Below are 25,880 nucleotides of genomic sequence, written 5' to 3' on the forward strand. Positions count from 1 at the left end.
TAGCTCTTTTTCTCCTGCAGGTATTGGCACCTTCTTTTTATCCTGCTGCTGCTTACGGCCAGGGGAAGGGCCTTCTGCAACGCCACAGAAGTAAAAGACACAAACGTTCACGGGATATAGCGCTTGAGAGCTGCCAACTCCACCAATCGCAGTCATTACATTGTTGTCCAGCGGCGGCGGGCGTCTGTTTGTGTTCATGTCGGACGGTCAGGGGTTTAGCGGGCGGGCGAGAGTGATTTAACCGAGCCCTAAGTGCACAGTCGCACTGCCTGCATGTGAGCGCACGCAGGCAGCAAGCAGTCACTTAACCTGCCAGGGTCCTTGCTGCTGTTGCTGTCCCTCTTTGCTCCTGCTGAGCCACTTGCCGCTCTACTCTTGGGCCCTTAGTATCACTAGGTATGTCACATATTAATAAATATATATATATATGTGTGTGATAAGAATGAGTAAGAAATTAATTAAACGTCAGGAGGGCACGCACACACAGATGAAATCACAACCACACACGCACACACACAGGCACACACACACACACACACACACACACACACACACACACACACACACACACACACACACACACACACACACACACACACACAATGCAATCACTGAAATTGACATGATGGTTGAGCAATGACTCTTCACAAACTCGCAGACTGCAGACTTCCGTCTTCCTCTCGTACTTCCCTGTGCACAGAGCTTAGTTTGGGCATGCGTCTTGGGAGCTAAGTGTGGGTGTTTGGACTGACTTATTATTTAGAATGTTTTCTTGTCATCGTTTCTAGACGTTTTCTTTTCATCATTTTTGGGTGTGTTTGTCTGTGTGTATGCACACGCCCTTGTGTGTCTGTGTGTGTGTGCGTGTGCGTGTGCGTGTGTGTGTGTGTGTGTGTGTGTGTGTGTGAGTGTGTGTGCATGTGCGTGTGCGTGTGTGTGTGTGTGTGTATGCATTTCGACAGATTTACATTTCGACAGTCACATCAAATCAGTTACAAAATCTGCATATTGTCATCTTAAAAATGTGGCAAGACTTAGAGGGCTCATGTCCAACGAAGACTTACAAAAACTTGTACATGCCTTTATCACTAGTACGCTTGATTACTGCAATGGTCTCCTAACAGGTTTCCCAAAACAAACTCTAAGGAAGCTTCAGCTTGTTCAGAATGCTGCTGCTAGAGGTCGAACAAAGTCCAAAAAATTTGAACAGATTACACCAATTCTTAAATTGTTAAAATTCCTGTAGGTCAGAGAATTGATTTTAAAATGATGTTGCTAACCTATAAATCCCTAAATGGTTTAGGCCGAAAATATTTAACTGATATGCTTCCACTACATAAGCCTTCTAAACCACTGAGATCTTCTGAGACCAATCTATTAATTATCCCCAGAGTAAACACGAAACATGGGAAAGCAGGATTTAGTTACTATGCAACAAATAGCTGGAATAAACTCCCTGAGGATTTAAGACTTGCCCAAACTCTGAGCCCCTTTAAAACAAGACTGAAGACTATTATGTTTGCTTTAGATTTTTGCTAAATCTTAAATACATTGCTTTTTTAACTTTGCCTTTATTTTCTATTTTATTACTAAAAGGCCTTTTTAACTTTCCCTTTATTTGGTTAGAGTCCTAGAATCTGGGTTGGAGTCCCAGAGAAAGGACCAAGTTCCTTTAGGTCGGGTTGGAGTCCCAGAGAAAGGACCAAGTTCCCTTAGGTCGGGTTGGAGCCCCAGAGAAAGGACCAAGTTCCTTTAGGTCGGGTTGGAGTCCCAGAGAAAGGACCATGTTCCTTTAGGTGGGGTTGGAGTCCCAAAGAAAGGACCAAGTTCCTTTAGGTGTGGTTGGAGTCCCAAAGAAAGGACCAAGTTCCTTTAGGTGGGGTTGGAGTCCCAGAGAAAGGACCAAGTTCCTTTAGGTCGGGTTGGAGTCCCAGAGAGAGGACCAAGTTCCTTTAGGTCGGGTTGGAGTCCAAGAGAAAGGACCAAGTTCCTTTTGGTCGGGTTGGAGTTCCAGAGAGAGGACCAAGTTCCTTTAGGTCGGGTTGGAGTCCCAGAGAGAGGACCAAGTTCCTTTAGGTCGGGTTGGAGTCCCAGAGAAAGGACCAAGTTCCTTTAGGTCGGGTTGGAGTCCCAGAGAAAGGACCAAGTTCCTTTAGGTCGGGTTGGAGTCCCAGAGAAAGGACCAAGTTCCTTTAGGTGGGGTTGGAGTCCCAGAGAAAGGACCAAGTTCCTTTAGGTCGGGTTGGAGTCCCAGAGAAAGGACCAAGTTCCTTTAGGTGGGGTTGGAGTCCCAGAGAAAGGACCAAGTTCCTTTAGGTCGGGTTGGAGTCCCAGAGAAAGGACCAAGTTCCTTTAGGTCGGGTTGGAATCCCAGAGAAAGGACCAAGTTCCTTTAGGTGGGGTTGGAGTCCCAAAGAAAGGACCAAGTTCCTTTAGGTGGGGTTGGAGTCCCAGAGAAAGGACCAAGTTCCTTTAGGTGGGGTTGGAGTCCCAGAGAAAGGACCAAGTTCCTTTAGGTGGGGTTGGAGTCCCAGAGAAAGGACCAAGTTCCTTGAGGTCTGGTTGGAATCCCAGAGAAAGGACCAAGTTCCTTTAGGTGGGGTTGGAGTCCCAGAGAAAGGACCAAGTTCCTTTAGGTCAGCTTGGAATCCCAGAGAAAGGCCTGAGTTCTGTCTGGGTTAGAGTCCCGACGTCTGTCTGGGTTAGAGTCCTAGAATCTGGGTTAGAGTCCTAGAATAGAGTCCTAGAATAGAATTAGAGTCCTAGAATAGACATTGACTAGAATCCGGGTTGGAGTCCCAGAGAAAGGACCAAGTTCCTTTAGGTCGGGATGGAGTCAGGACGTGGGTACCAGAGAGACTGTTGATCTGATCTTAAATACATTGCACTTTCTATTTTACTCATTTCTTTGCATATGTTTTCTTTTACTTATCTATTATTTTATTTTATTGTACGACAATGTTTATATGTGAAGCACTTTGAGTCTGCCTTGCGTATGAAAAGTGCTATATAAATAAAGTTGCCTTGCCTTGCCTTGCCTATGCAAATGTGTTCAGAGAGTGCGGTCCCACCCACTGTCTCTTTCTGCCCGCCATCCCATTCCACATCCCCTGCAACGTCACCCTCAATGCTCACATACCTGAGTAGGTGGTCTGGTGCATTCAGACCATTGTTGTAATCATAGTGGCAGCCCATAGTTGCTCAATTGCTACTCAACACAGGCATACACACGCACACACGCACACACACACACACACACACGCAAGCACACACACACACACACACACACACACACACACACACACACACACACACACACACACACACACACACACACACACACACACACACACACATACATACACACACACACACACACACATACATACACACATACATACACACACACACACACACACACACATACATACATATACTCACAAACACACATAGAGTCAAAGTGTGGGGGGGACTCTGGTCCCCCGTGACTGAACGCCCCACTATAAAGGAGGGGTGGGGTGGACTATATATCCCCTGTGGCTGAGCCCCCCACTATAGAGGAGCAGTGGGGGGGGACTATATATCCCCTGTGGCTCAGCACCCCACTATAGAGGAGGGGTGGGGGTGAATTTATATCCCCTGTGGCTTAGCCTCCCACTACCGAGGAGGGGTAGGGGCGACTATACCTCCCCTGCTTAGGTTGTAGGTTGCAGGTTATTGGAAACTAAAATGTTCCCATGATAAATTATGATTTGCTCCACTGTTCCACGGAGACAGCGCTCGGCGATTTATCTCATTACTTATTGAGGGAGGCCCCTTGGGATACAATCACCGCCAAAGGAGATTGAAAAAGCCACAGAGAGAGGGAGCCAGAGAGAGGGAAAGGGAGGGAGAGAGGGAGATAGGCTTCCCAGGGTGCCGCTATTCACTATAAATGAGAAAAACAGATAGTGACGCGATGAAATGGTTTCAGAATGGGGAACGGGTCGCTCCGTGCTCACTCTCTGTTGGTGCAGGAGAATTACCCGCTCCCTGCTTTTGCCTCCTGCTTTGGAGTCCACTTCCAGGCGCCCGGAACGTCGCAGGCTCCAGCGCTTTGCATTCCTTCAATAACAGGCCGCTGAACTCACCGCCTCTTTCAAAAGACACCTTTGCTCTCCCGGTGGACGCCGTCGCCCCCCTCTCTCCACATCGCACGTATAACGCTTGGTATTCAAAAGGTTTGCTCTCCATCGCAGTGATTTCACAGGAGACTAGTTCAGAGGGACTTTGAGGGACGGGGTGCACGGGTATTATAAGGTGTGTCCTCCCTCTTTATTTGGAGCTAGGAATGTCAGCAGGTCCAACTTTTAGATTTTTCTGGTGTCGTTGCAGAATGTTGTTTGGGATTGTTTGACTCCAACGCCGCTGCCTTCCGATCTCTCTGGATGATATCCATTCAGCCGAAGAGAGGGAATTACAATGCGATGTTTGTGCGCAGCAGACAAACAAGATACAACAGAAACAGCAAAATGTATGGATGTCTGCCAGATAAATACGCTTTAGAAGAATGTCCTATTATGCTCTTACGCTGGTACCCCACTAAGCTATTGCTCTGTCATTCATTGGGGAATGCATTAAGTCTGCATTAAGTATGTATTATTGTAAAACAACGGCTGTTCAAGGTAACAAAACTCAAGTCCCTTTTACAGTGGTTTGTACTATGGGGAACAGCAGTTATGGACGATGGTAGGTTCAACAGACGAAGTTGAATTACCGTCGGTAATAAGTCTCATCTGATTACCGTCTTGCCATCTTGAGTCAATAAAATGGGAAATCCAAACCATGGTTTCTTAGCTCCGACTTCTATACCAGTGGGTTAAGACTGAAGAATGATATATTGAGCAGTTGATAAGGCTCTGGTCCCACAAACCCAGAAAGAGAAGAGGCTAACGGCGTTTGCCCACCAGTAGACAAGCACTGGTGCACACTGCCTGATCTGATCTGCAACGCGACAGGGGGGCCAGACGGTAAGAGATAGGTGGTGGGTGGTGGTTAGTGGTACGGGTTGGATGGGATGGGTGGTCTAATCAAACAACGAGGATTGAAAGGCACCCAGAACAAGATGTTCAGAGTGTCTTTCAGGACTGGAGCCATTAACCTTCAGCCCCTGTTTCTCTCTTGCAGGAGTCTAGTCTAGTCAAGCAGTATAGTCAAGGAAAGAACCTTAAGGAAAGCGCTCTTATAATTATAGTGGCATCCCATGTAGTGTTTACATTGCTACTCCACACACACACACACACATGCACATACGCACGCAAACACACACACACACAATCTCCCTCTTAAGGAAGTGTGTGTCGTTAAGCCGTTGAAGTAATTGAGCAGAGGCTCTCCATGTATATATATTAATAGTGTATTCAGATGTCATTAAGGAGCTGATTTCGGCTTCCAGCACAAAGGATGCTTACATTGGGATCAAACCCAGCCCTCTTTGACTAGCCCCTACGTTATCCTGCCCCTATGTCCCTTTACTCTGCTTATACCCTGTATCCACCACCTCCACCACTACCACCACAACCACACCTACCACCACTACCACCACCACTACAACCAATACCGCCACTACCACCACCACTACCACCACTACAACCGCAACCACCACTACCAATAGTTCCACCACTACCACCCCCACCACCATTACCACCACTACCACTCCCACCACCATTACCACCACTACCACCACTACCACCACTACCACAGCTCCCACCCCCGTCCACCCCATGGCAACCTGCAGGCCTGGGACTAAACGGTCTGTCAGTCTGGAATGATAGAGTATGTCGACGGCCCCGTTTGGTCGGCCCCCTCCCCACCGCAGTGTCAGGGGAACCAGCTTGAGAAGGGATGTCAAATCATCCCAGAAGGCCTAATCACACACATACACACACAACCACACGTACATAAAAGCACAGAAAAAACAGAGGGCGGTCACATGCTAAAATGAGTAGGACATGGATTAGGACTCATATATATGCTCATGCCTGAAACAACGTCAGCCATGCTATGCTTTTGTCCCCAATCAGAACCATGTCACATTACCCGCATTGGACTCCTACCGGCATCCACCATCACAGGCACAACCATACACTCAAGTACAAAGTGGAGTATGGTTGGACATTATGGGATGTACATCGCAGGGCTAGAGCAATATGCAAGCTAAAGTAGAACACGTTGGCCCTTGTATTATCTACCCTCTGTCAGTCTGTGATGGAATCCATTTGCAGAGGATTTGGAACCTTCATTTAAAAGGAGTGCCTTCATTAAAAAAATAATAAACGTTAATAAACGTTAATAAAACAGCAGTTTTTTTGTGTGTTCCTCTTCAATAGGATACATTGGCTCCTGCTTCTCTTTAATGTTAGTTATGTCCAATCAATTAGCTGGCTTCTAAACTGTCTTCTGTCTCCAGAGATTTCTCTTGCCAGGGCCAAATAAATATATTTGTGCCCTTTGGGCTCGATTGGTCACTGTTTACAGGGCTTTATTCAGGGCTGTTTCTTTTGTTTCCTGAATGTTTCTCTGTGCTTTGTACTCGGCTAAGCCAAGGACACTGACACTGTAATTTCACAGAAGGAGGAGGAAGCCTTTCATTTTGTCGCCCTTACAGATTCCAATAGAATAAATCCATTACTCAGAGACTGGAGGTGAGCGCAGCCGCGTCACTTTTGTACTGTACACGACGACTCCAGACACCTTTAATCAAACGCCGAGGTTGTCATAATTTCAATGGTGTTAAAGGCACTGACTCTCTGTGTGTTTTCTTTGTGGAATTGAATGACATTTCTATTTTGCAAAATAATTCAATAAAGCGACAATCTCTCCTGTCTCTTTCCCTGTCTCCTATTTCTCTCTCTGTCTCTCTCTGTCTCTCTCTCTCTCTCTCTCTCTCTCTCTCTCTCTCTCTCTCTCTCTCTCTCTCTCTCTCTCTCTCTCGCTCTCTCACCCACTCCCTTGTCACACATCAGTCGATCAAATGAAATCTGGCCTTGACTGTGGAGTACGGGTCCGGCTGTAACGACGCACTTCCGATGGCAGGTGTTTGCCGTGTGTGTTTTAACTGTTTGATTGATTGCTTGTACCGTGTGTGTGTATAAAACAGCTTATGCTCCTCTGAAGAGAAGGATTAAAAAAAGAGGGTGCGCCATCCGACTGCGGAAGTCAGCTGGGACTTTTCTTTTGAAAGATGCACCACGGTGCAGGGAGCCATCTGGATGGCTCATATTTAACAGGGAAATGAAAGGAAAAATAATGAGGGTGGATGGGTGAGGGTGGAACGAGAATAAACTCCAGGCCAGGGTCACTACTCTGGACTCAGCTGTCAGTGTGGGATCAGCTGGACGGATTCAGCGGGAATTAAAGATTGGTTAGCCTGCATGACAACCAAACGATCTAACACCTGCCCCGCTCCCTGTGTCTCCCTTTGTCTCCTCTCTCTCTCTCTTTCCCTCTCCCTCTCTTCCCCCCCTCTCTCTCTGTCCTGCTCTTTCTCTGTGCCTCTCCCGTTCTCTCTCTCTCCTCTTCCTTTCTCCCTCTGTCTCTCTCTTTCTCTCTCTCTCGCTCCTTCTCTCTGTAACTCGGCCTTTCTCTCCCCCCCTCTCCCTCCCCTCTCTCCCCCATCTCTCTCTCCCTCCCCTCTCTCTCCCCCATCTCTCTCTCCCCCCCTCCCTCTCCCTCTGTCTCCCCCCCTCCCTCCCTCTCTCTGTGCAGGGTGAAGTTGAAGGAGGGCGTAACGTTCCTTGGGGCCCGGCCCAGCAACCCGGCCCAGTGGATGGTGAGCCAGGACGTGAGGAGCGAGGGCCACCGGGTGGTCACGCTGCGCTGCCGCCGGAAGCAGGAGTCTGTCTACGACCAGAGGTCAGCTCTCCCCCCGCCCGACTTCAAATGCTCCCTCTGAGCACAAATCACACGCTCCACTTGAAAGCAGCGCCCCGATTACCGTCTACATGGAAAACGTTTTGGGGGTTTGGGGGGGGAAAAGGAAGTAGTTAATGACGTGTTTGAATCCTCCCTCTCTCTGTCTCCCTCGCTCTGCCTCTCGTTTTTACCAGGATTAGCATATTTATTTCCTTTGCTGCCAACGATTTAGAGCTGTTTTGGTCACTTCTGATCTGTATGCACGTCCTTTAGCTAATCTGCCAGATAGTGCTGTGGTTGCCAAGCTGGGAAAGGTTGCTGTGTTAATTAAGTGCAGATTGAATGCCTTTGTGTGCTTTGATGGTTTTTCCTCCTCGGATCAGGAAGCTGTTTTGATACAAGTTGTCAGTGACATGTGTAGTTGTATGGATTAGAGACAGATACTGAAGATCCGCCGGACATGTTTACTTAACTGAACACACACACACACACACACACACACACACACACACACACACACACACACACACACACACCACATCGACCAAAACATCTATTTCATTATTCGAGTATTAATCAAGTCATAAATAAATCCCATTGGTTATGACTGTGCCAAGTACAAAACAATATTACTTACATTTCAAATTCAGAAGGTAATCGGAATAGGTTTTCAAGTCACTGTTACAGATCTGACACAATTGTCAGATATAATCAGAAAATAAGGGAAATGAGAACCAAAAATGTGTTTTAGCTAAGTGAGCAAGCGGTTTGTGCATAATTTATAAATTGTCGGTCTGGCTCTTGGCTGAGTGTCATGCTTTTTAGAATTATTTTTTGACTTTTCATTTCTACCTTGAGTGCAGTTTTCGGTAGTTTCTTGAGCAATGTCAACTTTATAAAATGACCCTGGCTCTCCCTAGCAGTCGCCTAAAGTCTGTTTTTTCTTTTTATGAAAATTCTTAACAGCATCGGCTTTAGAAAAAAACAGAGAAAACCCCAAAGAAAATGAAATGTAGCTTTTTAAGGTCCTGACAAAGTGCACGTCAAGCTGAAAATAATGTTACACATTGAGTTAAGAACATCCCATTGGGATGAAATGGCCCATGTGATCGCTTAGCACAACCATAGCTCTCCCAACCCCCCCACCGTCCCCCCCTGTCCTTTTCCAAGCGGGGTGCTAACTGGCTCTTCTGCGCTGGTACACAACAGCACACACTACACAGGGACCTGCTTGTTCCTTAATCTGAGATGAGGGGCTCTCGCAAGACAGACAGACAGACAGACAGACAGACGACGACGACTGCAAATCCCTGATTGTTTAGGACCGCTCTGCCGGGCCTTTATCAGCTCCCCCCACGCCCGCCCGGCACCTACCCGGCGTTTCCCCCCCACCCCCTTCACCCGACCGCCCAGCCCGCACCATCCCCATCTGTCAAAGTGGCGCGGAGAGAAGAAGAGACGGGGGAGCCCCACAATGCAAGAGTGCAGAGTATCATGCTTACCCCGCCCCCCCCCCCCCCCCCCACTCACACACACACACACACATACACGCACTGTCGTCTTCCTCACCCAGTCTTGTCAATGGAGCTGCTTTAGCTGGGGATTAGACATCACCGGCTCATCTGTTGAGCTGTCGTCCTATTTTTCACTCTCGTCCCGTAATGTTTTCACTCTTTTGCTCCCCCCCCCCTCTCTCCCTCTCTCTTTCCTCTCCTTCCTTCTCCTCCCACTTCCTCCCTCTCTCTCTCTCTCTCTCCCACTTCCTCCCTCTCTCTCTCTCTCTCTCTCTCTCACTCATTTCCCTGTACTGAGAGGAGGGGGGATGGTGTTTGAATGACAGCAGGTGGCGGTGGATCCTATAATTCCAGCTCCATGTTTCCCCCCGTCCCTGTTGTGTTAACTTTATTGTCTGTGCCAGCGCCCCCCCACCTTGCCGACACCCATAACCTTGCCACTTATGAACTCCCATACAACAAGGGGAAGGGGGGCTGCTGGGTGGTCCTTTACCCAAACAAATGTGGTGTTCTGATCAAATGCAGACCTTGCAGCCTAATGCGAGTGTCAAAGTCACCATAGTGCGATCTGTGTGGCATGAATCTCAGACATCTTTCTACAATGAGAACTGATGTGTCTTTGGAAAGATGCTTAGGAATATTGTTGGACCAGACACCCACATTCTCTGTGGACGGTCCACGTTTCCGGTGACCTGTCCCCGGCTGAAGAAATATAAGACTTTTGCAATATATGAATGGCAGATATATATAAATGGAAAAAGGGTCTGGCTTGGCCGTGAAGGCGAGCGCCGTGAAGCGACCTCCCCATGCGGGCTTCTCTCTGTCGACTTTAAGCAGGCTCGACTGACCAAGCAACAGGCCATCAATACAATGTACAACCATTCCCTGTTCGAGGAGCCTTCTTGGCTGGTTGACCAAAGCTTAAAACACATCATAGTTTACCATTGACCACACACTGCCCTGTCATTTACTACAGAGCTATATTCACCATGAGGAGAACAGGCCAAATGTGAATATGTCCCCTTTCTTTATTTCAGAAAGAATCAGATCCTGTGTTGATTTATAGACGGCCAAACTACTCCGCTTTCCATTTCAGAAATATTATCACCTTATAGACTGTTGAAATGTTTTAGTTTTGAGTAAGCTACTTCAAAATAAATTGGTTTTCTAAACCATCTACATTCTTTGAACTACTTAAGATCTCAAAAAAAAAATAAAAACTTTATGAGTCTTTGTGAGTCTTTCTTCAAAATGAATAAAACCCAGAAGAATGAAAGCCATATGAAAAACATTAGGTCTCTGTTTTCAGACCTATCAATAGCTATCAGGTAGTCAAACAGTTTCAACATTCATACCACGGTTGGGGGATTTTCACCCAGCGTTTCTGCTGCTAATCAGATCGATTGGCCGGCTTCGTATCAGGCTACCAGTGGAAATGAGCTGTTGTTTGAGGCAGTCCTCTGTGAAGTTGGGCACGTGTGGTCGGTGGCAAAGTGCTAATCACGAGCCTCTGCTAAAACGATCTCTTCGGTCATCTGTTGCAATTCAAAGCTAAACGGTTCCATTTCTTAACATTTACGGTGACTTTGCCGCAATACGTCCAAGAAGTCAAAGTGATCCCCCCTCACATCGTGTAACAAAGCATCCAGCCGCACAGAAAGTTCCAATTTCCCCCCACTATCAGGAAAGCCCCTCGGTAAGAGCAACAGCAATTCCTGCCTCCTCAGCGTATCCTGACTCTCTTTTCAGCAAAGGCGTGAAACGCAGCAGTGTGAGGTCTTGTCCTTGCCTGGGTCTGGTTTAAGGCTGTGTTCGGGCAGATAGGTATCGTTCATGTTCCACTGTATCATTAATCCCAGTCTGTGGACACTTCCCCGGCCCTAGACAGCAGCTAAAGCTCACTCAGTACAGCCTTTTCCCAGGACCCCAGACCGCAAGCCCTCCTTCTTCCTCAGAGGCAGAACACCCTGGGTCCATGCGTACATGTGTGTGCACACGGTCATGCACAGTCCCACACACAAAAGTAACTGTATTGATTGCTGAGTATGTTTATGGCTCATTTTATATTATGGCCTACCGTCATTAGACCTCATTTTCAACTCCATATTTTTTTTTTTGGTCTTTAAGCGATTTTCTAAAAAGTGAACCCCTATACTTGCATTTGTTATTTTGTCAAAGAAGCAGTTTTTTGTCTGCACTGTATGACATTAAATGTGCGCTATGGGCACAGTGAGCTGACTAAGCGTATAACGGCAACACAGAAAAGAGTAGCACTTTGGAGAAGGTCACATTGCTGTTGATTGGTTTGTACATTGTTCCCCTATTGCACTGAGATTTATTCAATATTAACACTACGATAATCATTTCCAATGCAACAAATGGCGCTAAATAATGTTACATTAGTTCTTTACCATAAATTACCATAACTCGCCCCTGCCGACAGTGACAATACCTCCATCCTGTGGTGTTGTAACACTACTAAAATAGACTATATTGCCGCATAAATCAGCGCAGGAACAATATGAGCCCATTACATTAGGAGCGGACTGGGAAGTTAACTTGACAGGGTTTATTACAAATTAGACCCCATTCCTTGTGACCTTTGTTGAGGCAAAAACACTTATCCGGAAATCTGTGTGTTTACAGTGATACACCACCATATAGTGTGCTCCATTCTTCCTGCTAATCTCTTATCTACAGGAATCAATCAGTTGTTGGTCCTTCTTTTCTCTTTTCTCCCCCCTCCCCCCGTACATCTCGATTGCGTTTTCTAAAACACTGAGGGAAATGGGTCAGCAGTCTGCAGATCAAAACGAGTTCCTCATAAAGTAAACCTAACGTCTCACCGGCGTTTGTGTTCCTTGTTTCTCTCCCCTCTATCAGGAGCAGCTCAGCGAGTTGAATCAGGCAATGTAGGCTGGCTGGCGGACAGACGGCTGATTACAGCAGCCGGTTCAGATTACATCTGACTGGGCCCCACGCCGCTCCCCTTGTTCCAACAATACGAGGGGCGCGGGCCGGGGGGGGGGCAGCTAACGTCTCTCGCCGGCCGCCAATCACTGTACATAACGGATCTCGTTCCAGGCCCGGGATCACGCAGCGCAGCGTAGCGGAGCGACAGCGTAGAGCAGCCGTCGTCAAGCTGGTCGTCGTGCAGATTGCTGGATCTCGCTAGCGCTACGTCCTGGCCCCAGCATGCCCTGAGAATGGGGCTGCGGTAAAAATCACGGCATAGGCTGAAGAAGGGTTCATTTATGGCCCGCGCCATGTGGTTAATGTGGGCCGGGCAGCTGTGCCATGCCTGGCAGAGGGACAAATTGAGGTTGTCCATGTGGCCCACAGCGAGTTGTGCTGGAGATGAGAGGTTTATCTGTGAATATCCTGCCCTCGGAGGTTAATCCCCACGGAGGATCAGACGATGGCTACTGATGTCAGAGTATTGCATTACCAAGAGGGGTTGTGTTTCGTTGTCTTAAATGTTTCTTATGATGTGAAGATGGTAAGCTTTCCCTTTTTCTGAGATGCTTCTAGGAATCAGGCTTTCACCATTGATTGTACTTCTCGGATTGTTGCATAATTGTTTATGAGCTTCAACGTGCCAAAATTCTGTTCAGAATTGAATTCCCATTTAGTCACAAGAAGGCAACCTGGCCTACGTTATCATGAACTGTGTTCTTCATAGCGATACTATTTCTGATGCCGTTTGTACTCTGATGATTCCCGCTCACATACATGTGGGTAGGGTCTCCGGTGTTTTGCTCAACGTGTCTCTCTAAGCCTCCTCAGCCGCGCACCGTGCTTTCTGTCTCTCAGGACCAAGACAAGGGACCAGCCCTCTGTCTATGTCGAGGATCAGGAGCTTTGAGGGTTTAGTTCACGGTGCGGTGGTAGACAAGAGACAGTACCGCACTGAAGAACATAGTGCAGTGCTCCAAGTTGCATGGATCCTCTAGGATCATCAGATGAACCGCATTGGATCTGGGTTTTTGAGTACATTTTGCTGCAGTTTTCTGAGAAGGTCAGACCTGGTGTTTCTCCCCAGTAATGTTAAAAGATACGGTTGAAATTGTTGTTGTCCACATTATGCCCATTTAGTTTAAGGTAGCAATCATTAAGGTGACACCATTTTCTTCAGCAAAATAAAGAAAAAAGGTCCCCTCAGTAATTGCTGCTCGGCGGCGTCTCTCTAAAGAAGCGCCCGCTGGGAACCGCTCCCCGACTCTCTGTGCGCTCTGCCTCTGTTGTGTATCACTTATTTTCACATCATGGCTGCTGATTAACTGTCAAAATGCACTGCGGTGCGTAGATACACCCAACTTTACCTCCTATTGTTAGTCAAATGGGTGGTGGGTGGGGGGGAGGTGACAGTTTTTGTCTGTAAATGTTTCCAGGGGGGAAAAAAATAAAAAGATAAAGGCAAGGGAAGTTCGTTCCAATTAACCTGGATAGCGGCTGGCCTGCAGAGGTGATTAAATTCTGTGCTGTTAGCCATTTGAGCTCAAAAGAGAACCTGGCATCCCCGTAGCGGAGCGGGCTGCGTTCTCTCTCACCTGGACAGTGGAGATATTCAAATGACCCTATTATGGGGTGGCTCCGGGTTCCGTGGGAAGAACATTGCATTGTGTATGGCGACGACGACAGTGTGTGTGTGTGTGGGTGGGTGTGTGTGTGTGTGTGTGTGAGTGTGTGTGTGTGTGAGTGTGTGTGGGTGGGTGGGTGGGTGTGCGTGTGTGTGTGTGTGCGTCTGAATATGTGAGACGTACTCAGCGCATTTCCAGCAGAGGAGCGCGTGTCTCCCCTTGTGCGACGCGCACGCAAACAATCGATACAGAGCGAAGGGGAAGAACAGAAGGGACGCACTGCTTTAATGGAAGGAACCAGAGAGGCACCTGTCGGATGCGTCGCCGCTTTGCATGAATCGAGATAGTAAAACATCAACGGTTCGGGTGGTTTGTGGACCCTCCCATTTGTGCCTATCAGGGTCATCCTCCTATGGTTATGGTAGCAGGAGTGCAGGGGGCTGCTGGTGGGAAAGGTGGCGAGGACAGATGCGTTGCGGTGGAGGTGCTCCTCCTTCAGGGTAGAGGGTCTGTGGGCTGTTTACCAGGTGTTTACCCGTCCTGACATGTAATCAGACCGGGAGAAGCAGCCCGCCGGACCAGCATGCATCAGACACACACAGAACCCCCTGACAAGCCATCCTTCCCTTGGGGTCTCGCACGCCATCTCTGGTTGGGGGCACATTCACACCCACAGATGAGATGCCAGAACTTGTACTAATCACACACATGGCCCCCCTCCCAATAGGCAGGAGAGATATCTACAGATACACACATAGCCGCACGCAGATATAGTACACAAATCCCCCCCCCCCCATGATTTTGTTCCCAACACACACACACTCAAATACACACACACACACACACACGCACACACACACACACACAAATACACACACAAATACACACATACACACACACAAAAACACTCAAATACACTCGAACACGCACATACATGTGTGCATACACGTGTGCATACACGCTCACATACACTTGAACATACACTCACACACGTTCCTCTTGCAATGAAGCCCTTTGCGCTGCAAGGCGATAAAAAGCAGCCGATTGTTAGCGAAGGTCATGCTAGCTCGCGAGCTAGAGAGACCTCAGCCGCCGCTCCGTGTCTGTCAGAGCCTCCCTTTATTCCTCTATTGATGACATAATGGCAGTCATACCTTGATGTAAATCTGCCTGTTTTTCTATTCATGCCTACCTGTCAGTCACTTCCATCGACTGCGCTTTGAGGGCTGCTGCCCACGTCCATGTTTATTCTGGAAGTCTTTTTCTTGTTTTCCTGTCAGCCTGCAAACACTTCCCTGTCCCCAGACCCCCCATCAAGCTCCTCGCTGCCTTCCTGCTGTCTCTATTAAGCTATAGTCAGGGAGCAGCATGCAGTCTGGTGGCGCGTATGCAAATTCTTGCCATTAAACTTCTCTCCTCTTAATTAGTCTTCAGATTTCATGACTGACTGCTTCCAATTATGGATCAATGTCTCATTTCTGCGAAGGGCCCCCGAGTGCGGGGAGTGCAGTTTTTTTGTTGCAAAATGCTTCATAATTTCCCTGCTGCCAAGAGTGCTGCTCAGACTGTCTTCCTGCTGATCAATGAGAAACGCTTCTGCTACTCGTATATTGGTGGATTCTGGGCTGCTATGCCTGCATGTGTGTGTGTGTGTGTGTGTGTTTGTGTGCGTGTGTTTGTGTGCGTGCGTTTGCGTGCATGCATGCGCGTGTGTGGGTGTGTTTCTATGTCTGTGTGTCTGTGTGCATGTGTGTTCGTGCGTCCGTGCGTGCATGCAAGCACGCGTGTGTGTGTGTGCGTCTGTGTGTGTTTGTGTGTGTAAGTGGTGTATGTGTGTGTGGTGTAAGTGTGTGTGTTTGGTGTGTGTGTGTGATTTCACTTTAGGGAAAAGGTTTGATGGGCAGATCATTTGTAAGGACTGATTCTGCTGACCGAAGCATCAGGACTCGCTATTCGACTTGTTCTCTTTGTAACAAAAATCACAGACTATGGTTATGGAGAATAAGCACTATTTCTGCAGCTTTCATTGGATTGGTGATGACAGTAAAAGAAAGACATTAAATTGCGCTGACATGATCAATGGGCCGAGAGAGTCTGATATACATTGGTGAAAAGGGCCAAGTAGATTGAACAGAAACCATATTTGGGCAATGACATTGAACCGGTCAATTTTCCAACTCAGCCATTAATGGGACCGTAGTCAAGGTAACATTTGTCGCTTGATAAGATAAACACAGTTGTTTATCTGACTCATTTGAGTTAGTTGAGGTAACATGGATGGTGTATGTGTGTTTTCGTGTGTGTTTATGTGTGTGGCTGTGTGACCATAAATGTGTGTGTGCCTGTGTCTATATATGTGTGTGTGTGTTTGTGTGTATGTGTGTGTGTGTGGGTGTGTGTGTGTGTGTGTGTGTGTGTGTGTGTGTGTGTGGGTGTGTGTGTTTGTGTGCCTCAGTTTAAATACAATTCTGTGTGTATGTGTGTGTGTGTGTGTGTGTTTGTGTGACTCAGTGTACATACATGCGTGTGTGTGTGTGTGTGTGCGCGTGTGCGTGAGTTATGCATGGCAGTGTTTATTCCGTGTCCTTTGCCCAGATATGATTGTGCATTTTGCACTGATTGCTTTCCTGCGAGATTGTAAAAACTACACAGCGGACCTCATTTACGACGTCTTGTCCTCGGCGGCGGCGGGTCCGTGGAGACGCCGCACGCCTCGCATGCGAACGCACAGCGCCGCCCGGCTCAGGCCTCCTAATGAGGAACACACGGGCTTGGATCTGGTGCACAAACACAGCTCCACTCCTCAGGTTACTCGCACCGGTCACTTCTTCACAGGGAGGGGAGACGCCGCTAACCTTTCCAAGTCACACAACCTCGGCCGCCCCGCCGTGCATCACACAGAGGAACTAGACTTTACCTCCCCCGCCCACACCACCGCCACCGCCATCAATGGCTCCTTGTGTTTGCCTTCTGCGGAGGCCATCGCCTTGGCGACGGCGCCGGAGTCGTCAGCATAAACAGGAGGGGCTGGGTGGGGGTCGGGGGCAGGCGGGTCACAGCGGCAGGTGCAGGTCACCCGCCGTGTTTAACGGAAGGGAGAGAACCTCGCTCTAATCAGGTGGGGCGTGTTGGGTGGGGGTTGGGGGGGATACACAGCTGCCCCCTCCCCGCCCCTCCACCCCCCAGAACATCAGCGTCTGCTGCCCCCTGGTGTGTGGACCGGGGCTGTGTTCCGCTGCGCCTGCTCTCCTGGGAATTGTTTGTAAGCGTGTGGGATGAAACCATTTCCAATGTGTTGTTGTGGGGATCACTTTTTCTGGTATTGGTGAGAGGTGGCGGTGTGTGTGTGTGTGTGTGCGTGTGCGTGTGCGTGTGTGTGTGTGTGTGTGTGTGTGTGGGGGTGTGTGTGTGTGTGTGTGTTTCGGAGGAGGGGGGGTTAAATTGCGTAAAAAAACTAGAACGGCGAGTCTTGCATGAGCAGCAGAGGTCGGCGGTGATGATCAGGGAGGCATCATTAAGGATCCATTAGGACCTGGACTCAGTGCTCCTGATGGACCTTAATGATGTGGTGCAGGAGGCGAAGAAGCGCTTACTTCTGATTAGACGACATTTTTTAACAATGTCGACCCCCTGATTAACTTCAACCGCAGATTTTTGTTCACTTGTTCTGTTGTTCGGCGCCAGAAGCATTGAGAGAGGGGAAAAGAAGTGCGCAAACATTTGGTTTGCTCTCCATCCTCTGGCCCGGCCTGTGTTCATGAACAGACTCTGCTGTCAGCTCAGAGTTGATGTCTTCCCCTCGGCACATTTCTTTATCTTTCACCTCAGTCTTGACCAATAGGAGTTGAGAGAAAAGGTTTGTCAAAACATACCGCCCCGTCGGCAGAGATGAATCCTGAATACACAAAGGCAACCGGCGCGCTGAAGATTCCGGATTTTCCGTCGTTATTCCCTTTTTTTTATTTTCTTTGTTACGGGACGGGGAGAGAATATCGAGTGACAGCCGGTTGAAAAATGAGCCGTTGGAATTGTGCTCCATCACCGCAGGTCCGATAGTTTGGACGCCGGGACGCCGGCCGCTGGGGAACAGTTGAAGGAAGATGAATCGTTTTAATGAGTTTAGCGTAGAGACAGCAACTAAAGGCCTGCCCTGTGTTCTTCTCCCACAGAATCAGCCTTTGTTGCCAGCAATTGCTACATAGCTTTTCCAGGCTCTGTCATCTACTGAGAATGTGGGTTAAATACTGTGCGTGTGCGCTTGGGTATATATGAATGCTAATGTGTGTTATGTATGTGATTGCGCTTATGTATGCGTCTTTGTGTATGTTTGTTTATGTATTTGTTTATGTACAGTATTTACAGCTGTGTGTGCATGTGTGTGTTTGTGTGTGTGCATGTGCATGTGTGTTGTGTGTGTGTGTGTTTGTGTGTGTGCATACATGTGTTTGTGCTGTGTGTGTGTGTGTGGGTGTGTGTGTGTGTGTGTGTGTGTGTGTGTGTGTGTGTGTGTGTGTGTAAGAGAGAAGGCAGGGGGAACATGTGGTAGCTTGTGTAGTTGATGAAATCTGAAGAGCACCTGACATGAAACACAATCTCCTTTCTGCTGGAAACACACAAAGCCAGAAGCCTTTTAGTTTGTGACCAGGGCTCATTATGAGCATATCATTAATATCAACCCTGTGTTCGCCATACAACAGAGTGGTGGTAAATAATACATTTACTTAAAAGGAGGCTGGTGCATATTAATTGTCGGTTTTCATTCAGGCACCATTAATTTAATCTAATTAGAAAATCTTTTTTTGCACATGGGAATGGAATAAGGTGAATGGAAAATCTATTTTTTAGAATTTATTATGTTCACTTTAATGAATCAGTGACATTGAGGTGCAAAACATCTACGTTGTTCAATTCACTTAACTCCTTTTGGAGCATGGCATTATACAGTATTGAAGCAGCTGTGAGGTACAAATCATTTACAGTTTAGAATATGTTTCATACCATGACACTTTGATGGATACAAGAGAAAATATTTAAAACAATCGATGATTGTATAGCTTTATTTCTTGGTTTTATATCTAGAAGTAGAAAGACTAGTAACTCTGTGTTAGTTCTAGCCTCTCTTTTATCATATGTGCTGTTTTCCATAGCAACATGAAAAATGTTTTGCCTGTCAATCCAAATTCACCTCACTTTTCTGCATGGCTAGGAGTCGCAATTATCAATTATCATGTTAAAGGTTATGAAACCTGAACTCAACACTCTCTTTCTCTCTCTCTCTCTCTCTCTCTCTCTCTCTCTCTCTCTCTCTCTCTCTCTCTCTATCGCTCTCTCTACCATATCTCCTCTTTTGTTGCATGTTGAGTTGTTTATTATTTGATGTCCGCAGAAAATTTGAGTGTGGAGGATAGTGGATCCTCTTTAAAGTGAGATGATGGGGGATCATAGATAGATACAAACATATATACAGGTATATATACATGTATATATAAATACATACAGACAGACAGAACTACCTACCTTTCTACCTATATACACATACATACATACATACATACATACATACATACATACATACATACATACATACATACATACATACATACATACATACTTGCTTACTTACATACATACATACATACATACATACATACATACATACATACATACATACATACATACATACATACATACATACATACATACATACATAAATACATACATACGTGCACACATACATACATATGGGATTGCTTGAACTACACACCCATAGGCACAATCACAGATATTTGTTTGTGTTGTGTATACACGGCGGACATATGATCACATATACACATGAACACACATTGCAGAGACACAAAGATCTAAAGCCAAATCATGGTACCTTCATCAGACTTTTTATACATTTTCAAAAATGTGTTCAATGTTATGGAGTTTTGATTGACAATATATGGAGGCTTAACTGTTGAACATACTTTGGTCAGGTGACTTAGGGGTTCCTGCAGGAAATGAAAGAACAAATAAAGACACAATGAAGCTAGCACGTAACTTACGGCTGCAAATAAGCAAGTCTCTTTCATTCTGACACGTCCAAGTGCGTTGGTGGTGCAGATGTCTTCTTTCACTGGATCCCTCCGTGATTCAACACAGCGTTGTGGCGTTGTTCTGTGTGTTTTCTGTTAGTCGAGTGTGCTGTGGTGCACTGTGGCATTCACTGACGCACAAAGCCCATTAACCACACACAATGGGCTACGGCTAGTGCCCCCTCTCTATATTAACAAGGAGGTGGCTTCACACTGGCCTCTCCTGAGGCCAGTGTGAAGCCGGTCAATAAGGTATGAGGTGTTCCACTGCCAGCCGAAGGAAGACACAGCACCTTGCTGGTGTTTATCTCCATTATTTGGTCTTCCTATTTATTGGACATCGTATGGACGTATCCCCTTCCTATTCTCCTGTTGCGCTCTCCTCTTATTTACTCATCTCTCTCTCTCTCTCCTCTATCTCTGCTCTCTCTTTCTCTCGCTCTCCTCTTATTCATTCATCTCTCTCTCTCTCTCCTCTTCTTTACTCATATCTCTGCTATCTCTCTCTCTCTCCTCTTATTTATTCATCTCTCTCTCTCTCTCTGCTCTCGCTCCTCTTCTTTACTCATCTCACTCTTTGGTAATGACTGGTGGTTGTTAGCTTGGATCATTCCACCTCCCCCCCCCCCCCCCCCCCCCCCCCCCACACACACACACACACACACACACAGCCACCCACCCACCCCCACATACACCCACCCACCGATAAACATAAACACAACACACCACAAAAACACACACAACACACCACACACCACACACCTACCCCCCCCTCCACACACACACATACACACACCGGACACACACACACACACACACACACACACAGACGCACACACACCCCTACTCCATTTCCCTTTTCCTCGGCTCATTCCATTTCAGAGTAACACTGTTGTGTTTTTTGGGAGTTGCCTCTAAAGACAATGTTAATGCTTTTCATATTAGCTAGTGGGATGAGGTGGTGATGCTGCCTTTGGTTCGTATTATTCAGCAATCCAACGTCAAGCGGACTGTGGTCCATGCAGATGATTTGTGGTAGGCCACTCCAAGGCTGGCAGGTAAATTAGGGTCAGGGTCCCCTCTCACAATGTGGGCCCCAAACCACGGCTCCTCAGCTCCAGTGTGGGCGGTTGTTGAAAGTGGCCCTGGATAGTACACTTCTAATGGCCCCCAGTTCAGCTATAGAAAATGTAACCCCAACCCACCACTTCCACCACCACCAACACCACCACAACAACCCCCACCACCTCCCCCAACACCACTTCACCGACACAGACCCACAAAGGCTCTCTCGCTCGGCCCAAACACACACACGTGTTAATCTTTCCAACTGGGGCTCTGCCAGTCTGCTCCACTCCAGCCTTGATGCCGTCCATTTCCTACTCTGTGTTTCTAACAGGCCTCTGCAGCGGGAATCCGTTCCAGCTCTTTAACATATTAATCACCCTTAACACTGGCCAGCCTGCACTCATGGTCACATTCAAAGTTGTTATGGAGCCGGCTCCTGTCCTGCCCGTCTCTCTGTTGTGTCCCGGCTCTTCTCCAGCGACGTGACGTGGCGATCTGCCTTACATGAGCTGTGCTGCGCCATGCTACTCGTCCGTGTGTCTATGTTACAATCTGCCTGCTAAGCTGACAGGGTTTTTGAGAAAGGTGGTCAACACCTTCAGCTTGAAGCTAGAGAGCTCTGCTGTTGAACAAAGTATAAAAATGCAGAATTTTCTCCCAAGCAGGGACAGACACACAGACAGAACGTATTTAACCCCCCCCCCCCCCCCCCCCCCCGACCCTAGCTGTGTATAGGGGCCTCAATGGGCCCCTCGGGCATCCTACCGGAGAAGCAGGTAGATTTCCTTGCAAAGCCAATCTTAAACAACAACAAAAACATTGTCATCAACAATGTCTTTGCAGTCATTTTTCCGCCATCTTTCAACCACATTCTAAATTATGTTGATATGTACTTTTGGCAAAGTTTTGGAGCAGCATATATCAACATATTCCACTACCTTTGCCATGAATTGTTATTTAGAGGCTTAATAAAATTGGTTTTAAATTTAGTTGCTGGCTAATCAGAACCACAGGCTGAAGCTCCTGTAGAGAGCAGGTCACAGAGTGTATGGCCGGCCCAGGCCACATGCACTGTATAAAGCACTGATTAAAACCATCTTTCTAAACGTTTACATTAGAGGAAACTGTCGCGGATCAAAACAAAACGTAAAAAAGTGCATACTAAACGAGTATTCCAGGAATTCCTAACTGCTGTTTCCATTATAATTTTTTTACCCCTACGCCCAAGTCATGCCATTCGCGGGCACATTTCTTGCAATAAGTGGTGCTGGGCTTGCTTCTAAGGCGGCAATACGTCACCACAGCGTTCCAGTGCGATGACAAGGTGCTGTCATTTGACAGTTTTTACCAGCAGTTAAAATGATCAAAATGCGACATAAAAAAACAGAACTTGCTCCTTCAAATGCCATTTTCTCGCTGGGCGTGAACACAAGGGATTGTGGGATAGTTAAGAAATAATGATACTGTCTCTCAACGTTTTAGGTGTTCCGAGGGACCGGTGCGGGCGTCATTTTTGGCGACCATACTGTCATGATTCTACCCTTAGCCCCCACTGCATCCCCGGACTTTAGATTACCTGAGTGAATCTAACACCAGCTGCATTAACCATTCTCACCTGTCTCCTCCTCTGCCTAATTAAATTATTGCCGTTCGCCGTGTCCGGTGTCCGCCACCTCACCTGCCTAATTGGGCCAGCTGCCGTTGATTAAGAGGCGTCTTCACGCTGCCTTGTACCTTTCTGCTTCCCTGCCTGTCTCTCAGTCAGTGCTAGTAGGCTGAGGATGAAGGTTCATTCCTTACAGTCAGCGGGTTAACCCAAGAACTTCTGTGCAGCTAACGACGAGCGGGGCTTTTACATGAGAGACCGACTGGGAATAAACTTAATTAACGCCCCGCGTTTTTTTTGATACTACGTAGCCCTCCTCCGGAGACGTCATGGATGCCACTGAGACTAGAGCTGCCAGGAGATTCTATGCCTGTCGTTGTCAGGAACATGGCAAGGCGGCAGATGTTGCCTGACAGCCTCTGGCGATGTCACACATGGATGGTATTCCAGGTGTGGCGTAGTTAATAGCCAATCCCATGTCTTAGCATGACGTTGTTCAGTAGTATGTACGAATTTCAAGGCAAATCTGGATTTGGGGAGTTGTCGCTCCTTGGAGGAGGTTGTGTGGATCACATCAATTGAAAATTTATGAATAAATGAATGAATGAATGTGTCCAATAAATTAAGAACAATTGAATGAGTTAATATTAATGAATGTCTTGTCGATCTCAAAAGTTGAAGCAAATTTATGTTTTTTATCTGGAGCAGATATTTCTTAAAGTAGTTAAGACATTGCCAATGTAGTTGAGTTGACGTTTGCTTTTGCCCTCAAAATAGGTAATCATTATGACCATAAGTGCATTGCAGTAGTCGTTTTATAGCAATAACCAGCACAGTATGAACCATGTAAATGTAAGATAAAGACTATGAGCATCAATTCATTCTAGGAACAGGTATGAGTCACTGAGGTCTTTACACTGGAGCCTTGAACATAGTGAATGTCTGGCATGTGTATAAAATAATTAAAATGGGCTGAAATGTATTCTTTGTTAGGTTTTGACGGCGTCCTAATGAATGAAGATATTCAATATCTGGTTGTATCCGGGAGCACCTTTGCTCATTGATTGCCACTCATTGGAGATTCAATGATGGCTTGCACGTCAGATGCAGTGACAAATTATATTCTTCACCCATGCGTTGTGTGTCAGACAGTGTTTATGTGTGTGTGTTTGTGTGTGTGTTTGTCTCTGTCCGTATGATCTTCTGTGCACTGCACACAAACCTAAATGCGTGGGAAATCTGTTGTATCTTTCTTTCTATGTGTCTATACCTCTGTGTGTATGTGCATGTGTCGGGTTGTTTGCTTGTGTGTGTGTGTGTGTGTGTGTGTGTGTGTGTGTGTGTGTGTGTGTGTGTGTGTGTGTGTGTGTGTTGTGTAGGTGTGTGTGTGTCGTGTGTTCAGCAGACTGACAACACCGCTGCGATGCTCCTCCAGACTGAGGCTTCAGTGCAGTGTTTTCAGGCACCGCTGGAGCCTGGTGCCAGCCTCTCACAGTTTGAGGGGACAGCATCTCCTGTGTTCCACCACACTGACTTATCTTAATGTCTCTTATTGTGATCTCAACCTCCCACTGTCTTATATCCACTTTATTTGAAGTTCGCTTTCTGGATCTTTTTCTTTCCCCTCTACTGGAGCCCAGGTTTATTCTTGGCTAGTAACTGGGAGAATTACATTGTTAGGTTTGTTTGGGTTCGAGGTAATATAAATGTGTCTTTTGTCTGTTCATTAAAAGCAGGGTGACCCAGGAGGTAATTAGATAATCACAGGAAATTGGTTCAAGATTGGGCTCTTTTCAGTAAGTGCGCAGTGACTTTTATTTTCTCTTACCCATGCGTATTTTAAATCTTTCCGTGCCCATATCTAAAATGCAAATGTATTCCTTGACATTACACGTATGGGCATACATTATTCAAATGACTTTATTCACATGCACATAGTAACTTGTAACAAGAGACTAACATAGAGAGTAACATTATCCTCGCTGCCGTTTCCATCTGACATGAATCTGCCTTGGATTTTAAATGAGATCAGCGGTAACAACGTCTCAAGGTTTTGAGTGACGCACATGGCATTAGAAGAGAAGCATCACAGAAGGGTTTATTTTTTGTGTAAACCTTAAATGTCTGAAATCTGGAATAATTCAAGTCCAGCGGTAGAAACGGTCAGCAATGATGCAGAAAGCCCAACCGGCGGTGAGGCCGACGTGGAAGTTGTTTCTAAAGATGCAGACAAGGCAAACGGCTACCTGGCCTCTCTGTTATGACACGAAAACACATATAAAAAAAGTGCAAAACATGGGAAGCATTTAGAAAAACGACACAAGAGAGGAAGAGAGACGGAAGGCTTGAAAAGGGTGTATTACGAGAACTCTGACAGGAGTCCTTACAAGTGACTTCCTGGAGCCTATACAGCTCAATTTCTCCCTTCAAGCTGAAAAAAAGATGTTCCCTCATCTACCTCTTTAGTTTTACTTCAGTACACAGAAAACACCCTAAGGCTCGGAGTGGAGGAAAATCCAATGCACAAAAGGGATTTGGACTGGGTTTCTCTGATCATGAAGAAGAGTTGCTTTGCACATCGTCACCTAGAGTGGGCTATTTATCGTTGTGATTCTGGGAACAGGGAGAGTAAACGGAAGGCTACCACGCTCACTTTCACTCTCCAACTTCTCTGTTTCACACCACATTCGTTTACACTGACAAGCGAAGATCAAAATATGTTTGAGTCAAGGCAGAAAGGTGTTGAATGAGCGAGGGCTCTACCAAGGTGCCAACACTGATTTATCTTTTGAGAACTGTACTGCGAACCACACACATCTGCATGCTCATGTTCTATTTGCTTTTGCAATATGCGCAGATCTGAAATTTCTAGCAGATCTGGCCCGGGTTGCTCCAATCACAACCGGGTGTGATACAGTATAGCAACCTATGGGAGCCTTGCCCTATAGGAGCCTTTTCCTATAGCAGCCTTGTCCTATAGGACCCTTGCCCTATAGGAGCCTTGTACGATAGGAGCCTTGTCCTATGGGAGCCTTGCCCTATCAGAGCCTTGCCCTATAGGAGCCTTGTCCTATAGGACCCTTGCCCTATCAGAGCCTTACCCTATAGGAGCCTTGTCCTATAGCAGCCTTGTCCTATA

General features: G+C 46.9%; 1 protein-coding gene across 1 annotated transcript in view; it reads left to right on the forward strand.

The window, feature by feature from the left end:
• Positions 1-25,880, forward strand: part of LOC307089874 (transmembrane protein 132C) — a gene marked incomplete at both ends in the record, with an annotated part of 119,896 nt that overhangs the window by 46,963 nt on the left and 47,053 nt on the right. Inside the window, one exon of the mRNA XM_079756345.1 lies at positions 7,747-7,893. Within this exon, the coding sequence (XP_079612471.1) occupies positions 7,747-7,893 (147 nt within the window). The remainder of the gene's footprint in view (positions 1-7,746; positions 7,894-25,880) is intronic.

The sequence above is a fragment of the Pollachius pollachius genome (assembly GCF_949987615.1).
Source record: "Pollachius pollachius genome assembly, chromosome: 1".
NCBI lineage: Eukaryota > Metazoa > Chordata > Actinopteri > Gadiformes > Gadidae > Pollachius > Pollachius pollachius.